Source organism: Pterocles gutturalis, unplaced genomic scaffold, assembly GCF_000699245.1.
Source record: "Pterocles gutturalis isolate BGI_N339 unplaced genomic scaffold, ASM69924v1 scaffold42079, whole genome shotgun sequence".
Taxonomy (NCBI): Eukaryota; Metazoa; Chordata; class Aves; order Pterocliformes; family Pteroclidae; genus Pterocles; species Pterocles gutturalis.
This window is the reverse complement of record NW_010137536.1, coordinates 38,379-49,352: the sequence shown is the minus strand read 5'-3', so window position 1 is coordinate 49,352 and position 10,974 is coordinate 38,379. Positions and strand designations below refer to the sequence as shown.

Below are 10,974 nucleotides of genomic sequence, written 5' to 3'. Positions count from 1 at the left end.
CTATTTCTAGTAAAAATGTCACTGAAGACCTTTTTTTTTTTATTTTTTTTTTTTTTTAAGAATGCCTCATCTGAACAGATTTTGAAGAATCTGCTTGGAAAGGGATCACTGTGGTTTTCTTTTTTTTTTTTTTTCTTTTTTTTTTCTTTGGAATGAAAACATCTTGTTCCTGTGAAGATACTAATTTTTATCATGCGTTTTCCAGAATTGTTGTTATGTGTGAAAGAATCTTTTAATCAGGCTCAGAGTTATGAACTGAATAGTGTTCAGTGCTGTTTGCAGTCCTTTGGGTGTCAGACTGGGGCTTAAGGCGTTGTGTGGGTAAGGCTCCTCGACAGCAGCAGTGTGCATGAGGAGTATTCACAGCAGGTCTGGACTTTACGTGGTTCCTCACAGGAAGGTTGAACAGAGCTTGCTTTCTCTTCTGTGTTTGTTTCAATTTTATCTTCTGTCCTGGGAAAGAAATCTCTGGGGTTCTCACTGAAATCCATAAGAATGTGGATAAATGCAAGAAATTAAAATGTTGCCATTCTTGCCCTTTTTTGCAATGATAAAGCCTTAAATGTTGATTAGGAAAAAAAAAAAACCTCGTAAAAACTAAATAAAAGTACTCTTAAGAAGTTATGAAAATTAAGTTTGCAATATAAAGCAGTAAAAAATCAGGCAGGTGTGAATAAGATGGCTTCTAGTACGTTAGGTGACCGTGCTTGTCAGAATGTCTTTAATACATCTCTACTGCATACTTTTGCCTTCTTTAAGACACTTCCTCTATGTAATGTGTAGAAACAGGAGTGGTGCTTTTTGACTAATTACTGTCTCACTGTTTTTATATCTGTGATATTCTCTCCATGGAGTTACCAGCTGCCTCTTGCCCACCACCCCTGCTTGTCAGCCTCCGGTTCCTGTTCTTGTTCCAGCCCCTGCCCGTTTCTCTCTTCCCCATATTTCCCAACTTGCCTGTGCTCTGGGCAGAAGCTTTTCTCCTCTGTGTGGCCGCTATGACCCTGTGGAAAGTGGGGAGGGTGGTAAGAGGGTGTCCCAGCCAGATAAGAAAGACCTGTTCAGCCACTGTGCGTTTGACTTGCTCTGTGGGATTGCCTTGTGTCAGAAGAAATCGGGGTGTAGGAGTTGAGGAGGTGAAACAGGCTCACAGTTTATGAAATACTCGGCTGTTTGTTGCCAGAGGAATTCCTTGCAGTTTTCTTTATTAGAGGTATCAAAGTGGCTTGGAGTGAATATGTGGTGAAATTCACTGTGGCACCAGACATCATCTTCATAGATTTCAAGTCCCTAATCTAAACCAAAACCACCCCAGTTGTTATGAAATCACTGTTAAGATTCGCTTTGATATGAACAAAGCAACGTGCTTTTACCAGCTCTTAGTGTTATAAACAGCTGAACCAACTAAATTATCATACCTTTTCCCTCTAGTCTCGTGTTCCCTCGAGGCCCCTCTCCCCAACCCCAAAAAACCCCAAGGGCCTGGAGGCAGCTGTAAATGTCACCTTTGAGGAGTCAAGTCTAAAAAAGTTCAACATGATTGAAGAAGCTTTTGCCACAGAGCATTGGCTGTATATAGCTGTGTACAGTGCTACCTGAATCACCTATAATATGCGTCTATTTGCTTAAATAGTATTTCACTGCTTTATATCATTATGTTTAATTCTCTTTTGCTCATGGGGAAAAACAGTTGAAAGCTTTGAAAAAGGCTTGGGAGCAATTTTATTCTTCATCACCTTATCAGAGTGTATAATGAGCCGACATTTCTATGGTGCCGTTAATTTACAAAGTTCCCGGAGGTATTTCTAAGTTGCTTTGGCTTCTCCAGCTGTGTTTGAGCATCATTTCAAGCAGCGGTGCAAGTTGGTGGTCTGTCCATTGGAACATGGAAGCTATTTAGCCATGTCCAGTAATCCAGCACAAGAGGGCAAGGACAGGGAGGGAATAATGCAAAATCCAGTTGAAACGGCAGGGAGGATCTGGGTAGGCAGAATGCTATTAACCTTAGAAATGTATTGGTTAAGAATGAGTATCTAGCTGGGGTGGACATATTACAGGAAAAATACCATTTCTCTTTGCCTGTTTGTACTTTTTGCATCTGAATAAGAACATTAGGAGGGCAGAAGAGGTCCATCACGTAGTGTTTAGGCAAATGTTTGCTGGAGAAAAGAGATGAGAGTATTTTAATTTATATACAGTTATCGGAAACGTAGCGGTTTCTTTGTACTCTTGTTCTATCTATATACCAGCTTGGCCTGAATCAGTTTGCTTTCCCCAGGTAAAATGCATTTATCTGAAAGGGGCAGATTACAAAACCAAACAAAAAAACATTGGCTAAGCAGTAATGGGGGAAGATATGTAGATCTTTTTGATTTTCCATTCAGAACATTCTAAATTTGTTTTGGTTTCCGGTAATATTTAAATAGATAGTGTAAACTTTTGGAAAAATATGCCATCCCGAGGAAAACAACTCTAGCTGATCATTGTGCAGTTTTCAGGTAAATTTTATTTAATTTAGTTGTAATGAAGTGAAATGTACATTTAAATTGGAGCAAATTTGATTCTGATTATGATTGTTATATTTTCTCTGTGAAGAATGATGATCTGTTCAAGAAGATATTTATTTTTCTGAGAGCAGGTCAGATGCAAAATATGTTAATGACTTCCAAAAGTGAGGAGATTTATAATTGGAAACTTGTGGGTATTTTTTTTTTTTTTACATTACCAGACACTTGTGTATCTTCCAAATTCACGCATGTTAGTTGGAAAGTAAATGTTATTGCATATATCCTTTTCTATACATGTTATATTTAAACTAGATGTTCAATAAAACAAATACATGCAAGCTTTTCTCATCTTAGCTGAAGATCAAGAACTGCAAATAATCTTAGCTAGAAAAAAAAATTGAACAGGGGCCAGAAATTGTGCAGTGCCAAGCTGCCATATGGAGTTATTGTGGCTTAGTCTGGTGGAACATAGAAGGTAAAACATCATCGCTCCTTTATATGTACAGAATTGTGTTAAAAGAGCATTTAAAGTTCATTTTTAGATAAGCTTTTTTCATAGCATAGTAACCCTCTGAAGAAAGATCTTGTGACTTACGCAGTCACTAATTATGGTCAGAAAATTCAAGGGACTGAGAGTCATCCAGCACTGAACTTTGTGAAATGGTCATAATTATTACATAAAAGCATGTTGAAGAAGATGACCAAACTTCATCAAATTCAGAGATAAAGAAACAAAGAGAAATGCTACAATAAACAATACTTTTGCTTTTTTTACTAGACAATTCTGCGTTGCTGATAAGAGCCAGGGTAGGATGCTTAGACAGTAACAGAGCAATGTTTTATTCAGCTGAGATGGCATTTAGCTAGTGGTTTGTCCCAATTTCTGTAGGATCAAGATAATTTCAGTTGTTGATAATAGAATTAGTAGATAATACATTATTACTCTACTGTTACTTTGTATGTTTACTTTCTCTCCTGCTCATCATTCTTGTTTTGTCTCCTGTTTGGTTGGTTTTGTTTTTCTATGTTGTGTTTATTGCTCAGAGGAAATCACTGATAGAACAAAAATATTTGATACTGGTTTTAAGTTTCCATCCTTACCTTTGGTGGCACCAATGCCATTTTCTATCAAATTTGTAACAAAGCTGTGTGTGGCAGGCTGCTTCCTTTGTTTGTAGCAACTGTGGATGGATTTGAACAGCAGTGCCTGGGTGCTATGTCATGGAAATAGTGAAGTTTTTATAGTGGAAAATAATTTTTTGTTATAGAAGGATGATCTTTATTCAGAGGAGGGTATTGGGTAGATAGGGAGCGCTTACTTTTGTGGAAGGTTGTATGCCACTATAGATGCGGAATTTGTATAGCCACAAAAATGAGATAATTGGAGTTTCCTAGACTAATATGTTCATGTAGGATAACCATTTTTTTAGGCATATGTCGTTATTAGTACCTGTACTAAGACAAGGAAATTTGTTTCATCTAGTAAGTTACGATTTTCAATTTTCATGTATTATGCAGGATTACACAGCCTGCTGATACAACAAGTTACCATGGAAACGGAGACTTGCAGCCCAAAAGGTACATGCTGGGGACCACACATGCAGAAAGTACCTTTTTACATATTAAAATAAGATGCCACGTGGAGTTAGCAGAATTCTTTGTGCTTGCTCTTAGAGTCTATTTCTACAAAAACATGAAATGGTATTTTGTCTTGGCCAAAAACTAGTGACCTTTTTTCCTGTGAAGGACAAAAAGAGAAAATGCTTCATAAAAATAATGTTGGAGTGCACAGAATGAATCACACTATGTATATTTTTGTATTTGCTAGGTGAGTTCGAAGGCAGGGCACAAAAGATTATTTCTACCCCCTAGGAATTTAAGGTGTAGGTGACTTTCTGTCTGCTAGCGTGGAGCCTTTTTTGTCATGATAGATCTGGACTTTGGTGTGTGACCTGGCATTTAGTGCAATGAAGTACTTCCAGAAAGCATTAAATCTGGTGACCAGTGACTGGAAAGATGGATTTGAAAGCTTCGAAACCGGCGGCATCATCCGCGTGCCTGTGCGTTTGCCATGGAAGGGCACAGTTGTGTAGGAAGCCGGGCTGGGAATGGCCCTGGCTGCAGTCTTTTGGCAAATGAAGATATCCTGCAGGGCTTAGTGGGCTGTCAGGGTCCAGGCTTCCTCGGGCTGTGTGTGCTGGGAGGGAACGAGCTGTCCCTCAGTGTGAGGGAGGATTAGGGGGAAAGTAGGGTCACGTCCAGATGAATCGAAATTGGGCTGCGTTGGTAGTCAGTAAACTGCCGTCTGCTGGGCCTTCATTTGTGGGACAGAGATGAATTTAATGGTCATCTCTCTCTGTAGAACAAGGCAACCATGGCAGTGGGCACTGAGAACCGTTACAGTACGGTGCTGCTGCCATCGACCGTCCCGTACGCTGAAATAAAGGCGTTTTCCTGCCAGAGAAGAGAAGCTGTCTAGCTGGTGTATTTCAGGAGCACTGCTTTTGTCGAGATAGCTTAGGTGACGTTTTTGATCTGTGGCAGTGCGATGGGTGGTTGTCCCCACGGTGTCTCCACACCTCTGAATGAGGTTTTGTGTTCAGAGGAGCCGCGCGACCGCCCGGGGACTGATTCAGCACTTTGCTCCCAGCTGGTCTGTGGTGGCTGCAGCGGCAGAAGCTCAAATGCACTTACATAGATGAAAACTCTGTTGGTCAGATGTTTGGAGCTAGTAAATTGTAGGAGGGAATGTGCTTTGTTTGCAACTGACTTGTTGGCTTAAGCTATTTGGGTTTTGAAGTGAAAGTAGTGACTTTTTTTTTTTTTGCATATGTGGTATTGAGAATGGAAAGTCCTTGTAGCTGCTTGGGCTAAACTTTAAATTTCATCCATTGCTTATTGGTGTGTTCATGTTTGTGGTGTAGTGGAATATGAAATGTTTTTGATGTATCCCATGCTATTTAAAGTAACAGGTAAATACTTATAAGAAGGTAGATTTTTTTCTGTTGTTTGTTTGTTTGTTTGTGAACAGGTGTTGCTGCAATTACTAGATAGCATTTGAACTCTGTCTTGTTGTTAAAAGCCACTGAGGTCTGACTAATCAGAATGTCCTAGATCAGAATTGTGATCTCAAAACATTTTATTTTTTATTATGTAGTGGAATCCTAGTCTGCTTACTCTGGAGTGCCAAGTGTGAGCTTATTTCTTTGACGTGTTTAATATTTGGAATGATCCTCTTCTGCTATTTATGTTGAAAAGCCCAGGCCATGGTGTGTGTCCTTTGGGGTTAAGTTTAGTACAAACACAGAACAAAGCGAAAAATCTTTCCTATTCCATGATATAAATTCTACACGTCGTAAGGAATTTTCCTTTCAAATGCAGTCCCGTAGGTTTCCTGATACATTACAGAAGAAGTAAGATTCTGTTTTATTTGAGTGTAATGTATTAGGCTTCAGTGAAAATTATGCCTTAGATATCACATGCTCAGAATATTAGAAATGTTTATTTAAAGTGCCTGTTTTGTCTACTGAAACACAGAAGAGGAACCAGTGAGTGTTTAAGTGGAGCTGTAAAGTAACCGTTTTGTAAGATGATGTTCCTCTGGCAGAACAGACTGTGGTTGGTTAGCCTCGTCACTTGAGAGGGAAATATTTCAGCAGTGGGAAAATATTTTATTTCTTTTTCAAGCCATCTCTGTGATCATACAGGAAACTTTCATGTACTTGCAAGTCACAAGACACGTAATGCATCCTTTGAGAGCTGAGGGACTGCTGAGAGTAATTCTCGTGCAGGGACAGCCTCTTCTGGAGGGATCCCACTGCCCCAGGGTTTTATTCGTATAAAATCAGAATTAAAAGGTGTAATTGGGGGAAATCTTTGCTAAACTGTGAAGTAAAATTGGCAGTGGATTATTTTTTTTTTTTTTGGGGGGGGGGGGGGGGAGGAGTAAAGTTGCTTTGCAGTAGTGGGTAGGAGAGAGTTAAATCTTTTACAGACTTCTTTGAATAGCAGTTGGGTGAAATCCTTTATCTCAAGCCTCATATTGTATTAGATAATGACCAGGAAACATCAGTATTTATATTACCAAGTTGCAGGTGATTGGTATTATTCCTAGAATCACAGACATGATTGTTCCTATGTTACCATGTTTTTTATAAAACCTTTATTGCATAAATATTTTGGTTTCTGTTGTTCAGAGTAACTGAAATATCTTTTCAATTACTTGTACATATTTAAAAAAAAATCAGTGAAATACACAAAGTCGATGTGTTTTTTTTTTTTTCAGGCAGCTAAGGAAGGTGGTACAGTTTAGGCTGAAGTTGTTTGTGTTTCTGAAGTTTTGTCAGTTACAGTTGAGAGAAATAAATACATCTGGATTATGTTCACCAGACCTCAGGAGAATTCAATCAAAACTCTGATGGTGGTTATTTATAGGTATTTACAAATATTTTACTTAAATATATATATATATATTCAAAACAGGGAAGAGGGTATTTTCCTGAACTTCTAGAAAAGTTTTGTTTTCCTTCATATGCTGCGCCAAGCAAGAGTCTTACTCAGTTTTCCAAATTCTCCAGCGACATAATAGTTAAATGTTTTTATGTCAGTTACTCTTGTCAGGAAGTCAGTTTGAACAGTATTGGAAAATGGAAGTAGTTGGCAGAACTGGCTAATTTCACTGAATTTCCTTTTGCTAAAAATGTCTGTAAAAGAAGCTCTCCTTTTGAGATACAATGAATGCTTGTTTGACTGTAGTTTAGAATTGATGATGACTCTTGTCCTCTAACCAAAAGGGTTTGAAAAATAGAAATAACCTTTTGAAGCATGTTTAGCTTCCTCTGCAGTATATGTAATTATGCTTGTGTCCATCAGAAGTTTACATATGTGCTTAGCTTGATCTGTGTGAGTTACCCCATCAGCTTGAATGATTGCAATAGAAACAGAAGTTCCGTAGAACCACTTATGTGCAGTTGAACATTTCATTTGTATATATTTTGGTAGGATTAAGGAGTTCTGAGAGTAGTTGTCCTATTGAGCTTTGTCTCAAAATTTGGTCATTAATGTACAAAATGACAAGATTTTAGTTCTGCTAACTGAAAGCAATCAGCATCACATATATAATCTCATTTATATTGCATGTAAATACGTTAAAAATAGCTTTAGATAGGTTGCAATGGCAAGTATTAAAAGTTATAAAATACTAGAAATAGGATGAGTTTCATGTAGTTGTTTAGTCCTGTGCTGCCTCTTCGTTATGGTACAAGAACACTGTACAGTGTTTACAGGACAGTCTAGAACAGTTGTTTCACAGATTTGGCCGATTTGAGGGGCAAGTGAGCATTATTCAGCTAGGAAGACTCCTTGATCAGACATCTTTCACTTGTGGAATTTAGTCATATATGGAAAGTGAGAGGATTTTAAGAAGGGCAAAAATTGTCTCGTGAATTACAGTTCTGCCCTGGCTCTTGTGCTTGCTGGGACCTTTTCCCCCTGAAATAAAGCAAAGTGGGGAAGAAAGATTGCAGGAATGTCAAGAGTAGTGGGAATCACCAGGACACAAATGTTGCCTGGTGGCAGAGGATTTCACTGCTTCCCGGAGTAACTTTGTGAAACCCGGCTGGTACCTGCTACGCACCACTGCTCTGCAGGGTGGTGGGACCTTCTGTGGTTGGGAATCCCAGCCCCACTGAGGGGGCAGGGAAAGGGGGGGAGATGCTGGTGTTAGGGGTGTCTTGGGCTCTGGAGAGGTTCCAGTCAAGGCATTTGTTTTGATGTGATTCCCCCTGCATTGGCTTTTGTTGCGTTTCATCTGGTAAAGGTCTCATCATAAGCTTTTTCTTCTTAGAAGTGCTAGTTGTAGCCATTCTAGGTATTAGAGAATTACTTTATTTGGCCAGAAAAAGGCTAAACCATCTCAAACTGTTTTAAATACATTTTGCAGTCTCAGGCAGTAATTAAATCCTCAGTAAAGAGATAAAAATGGCATAGGTGCGGTACATTTGACTGTCAGCCTTTTGTCACTCTGAACAGGGAGTATATTTTGAAGGACTCCTGCACCGTGAGCTTAGCTCCAGTTTCCACGTGTTAGAAAACCACGGCAGCCAGTGGCTTTCCTGCAAGTTTACTGCCTTGTAACATCTTTAATGTGAGGTGATGTTGAAGTCTCTGCCCATGACCCTTTGTATTGCTCTGAACTTTCTTTATAGGTTTCAGATGATGTTTTTAATGACTTTTCAATTTTTATCCTTTTATATAAGCAAAGATTTTTGCTCCTTACCAGCAAATGAAATGTTAAACTGGAATATTGAAGTAGGGAGGTGTCCCCTCCTTTTTTTTCTTTTTTTAGGTACCATTAAAGTAGTTGTTAGTGAAGACAGTGAAATGCCTGAAGATTATTTGGAGCATTTGCACTATCAAGCTGCTTTCAGCTGTACTAATCTCCATCCATCTTTTGTTTCCCAGGCTCTTTCAAAACCTCCTTCAGCTGCAGTGCGCATAAGAAATGAAACAAATCCCTTGGCAGGTCCTAAATTTGATTAAATTGAAAGATCATGAGAGCAGCAGCTCTCTGAGTATTTTGCACTTCAGGGTCTTGTTGTGGAGCAGGAGCTGTTTGGCACTGCCACATGGCTGAGTTTTCTGTGTGTTATCTGAATTTAGACACTGTGTTAGTTCTCGATTCTTTGTGTTACCTTTCCTACTGAAAACAAGTTGTCTGGCGTTTCAGGCTCCCACCCTTTAGTCAGATGCGTTTTTGCCTTTGGAGTCATTACATTTCCTATTGCTGGAGTTTTACAAGCATGTAGATTATACAGTGCTGAGAAAAAGTTTTAAAATATAATGTAGAGAGCTTGGTAATCTTGAGGATAGGTCAGGTTAATGGATGGTGTACAAGCTGAGTGGAAAACTTAAGGATGCAATAAGGAACCGTCTTGTGGTGCTTTAGTGAACACTGTGTTGGAGAAAATTTTCAAGTTAAAAGCTGCTGTTTTTTGCTGCTGCTAGCAAACTGCCATGGTCCTTCACAACAGAGCTGTCCAGAACACAGTAACTGGAGGCAGTAGGTTTTTTTGGTTTTTTTTATATTATGGGGTTTGTAGCACACACTTTGTGATACTGGAGCAGTAATGAATCAGGGTGAAGGACTGAAAGCCACATCCTGGGGCAGGTTCTCTTTTCGAGGGTTGTTACTAAACTGCTTGATTTGCAGATGAGGTAAAGTGGCTTGCCCTTCTCACTGTCCTTAAGTAGATTTTTTTTTTTTAAATGTGAACAAATATATTGAGCAAGGTGTGCTCCTTTGTGTTCTCCATGCACATGTTTATACTTGAAGGCAAGCATACATAGCATAACTTGTGCAATTAAAAATAGTTACTTGAGCTTTGCTAAAAAATGTTTGTATTTCTAGTGTTTGCTTAAGCTTAAGTATGCAAAATATTATTTAGTTGGTTTTGATTACGAGCTTTCTGAACTTGTGCAGAAGATGGAATGCCAGGACACAGCTCCTGTGGAGGTTTTAAGATTATTTTAACGTAGCTCAGGTGGCTGGGGAAACAAGGTCATCTTCTGAGATACAGACAAAATTTCTTAATCAGTGAATGCTGCATAGCAAAAGGAAAGTTGCTTTGAGGCTCAAAGGTGGGCTAACATGGAGGCGTGAAATTATTGTTGCCATTGATTGACCATTTATTCTCCTCCACAAGGGTACATTCAGAAACCTCTCCAGGGTATTCAGAATTGAGAAGTTCTCAGGCATGTTATGTGTTTTGAATTGAAACATGAAGCAAAGCTACTTTCTATTATGCATGATGATTTTGTAAAATGTAAATGGGGCTCTATAGGTTTCTGACATCTGTTCACTTATTAGGCTGCATTAGTCATTGAGGGGGGGAAAATTCAACATACTGTCTAAAGATATGTTATATCCTACTCTCATGAGAAATTCCTTCATAATTTTGCTTCTCTTGAAGCATAATATTTATTTCTTCTGAGCTTTCAGTTGACTTTTTGATAGGTTTATTTTAAAAATCCTTGTGTTTGCATCTTCAGAGCATGTGAAACTGGTGACAATGTTTTGCTCCCCATTAAAGCAGAGACCTGTGGTTCAGAGTTGGTCAGAAGGGAGATCTCGAGGTGAAGTGTTCATGTTACAGTAGCATATTATATTTCATTGTAGATGGAATTGAGTCTCTTTTGTCCTGAAATAATAAGCCTGTACAGGTTTGTTTGAAGAGGCAGGCACTTAAAAATTGTAGCAGATCTTTACTGGCTGATTGAGCATGGAATATTCATGTTGTTGACCAGTGTTATGCTAAGAACTCGCTCAGATGTAAGACGGTGACTCAAATGCAGTACTGAAGGCAGTATTATGTTTAAGAATTGCAATTTTTCTTTCCTCATGTATACTAGTTAGTATAGCTGTTCTACTGTGGTGGGTCTTCTGAGCTGTATGTGTAGTATTTTTGGT

General features: G+C 38.8%; 1 protein-coding gene across 1 annotated transcript in view; it reads left to right on the top strand.

The window, feature by feature from the left end:
- Positions 1-4,474: 4,474 nt before the first annotated feature.
- The window catches only part of SHOC2 (soc-2 suppressor of clear homolog (C. elegans)), a 44,821-nt gene continuing 38,321 nt past the window's right edge, over positions 4,475-10,974 (top strand). The window contains exon 1 of the mRNA XM_010082632.1: positions 4,475-4,596. Within this exon, the coding sequence (XP_010080934.1) occupies positions 4,475-4,596 (122 nt within the window). The remainder of the gene's footprint in view (positions 4,597-10,974) is intronic.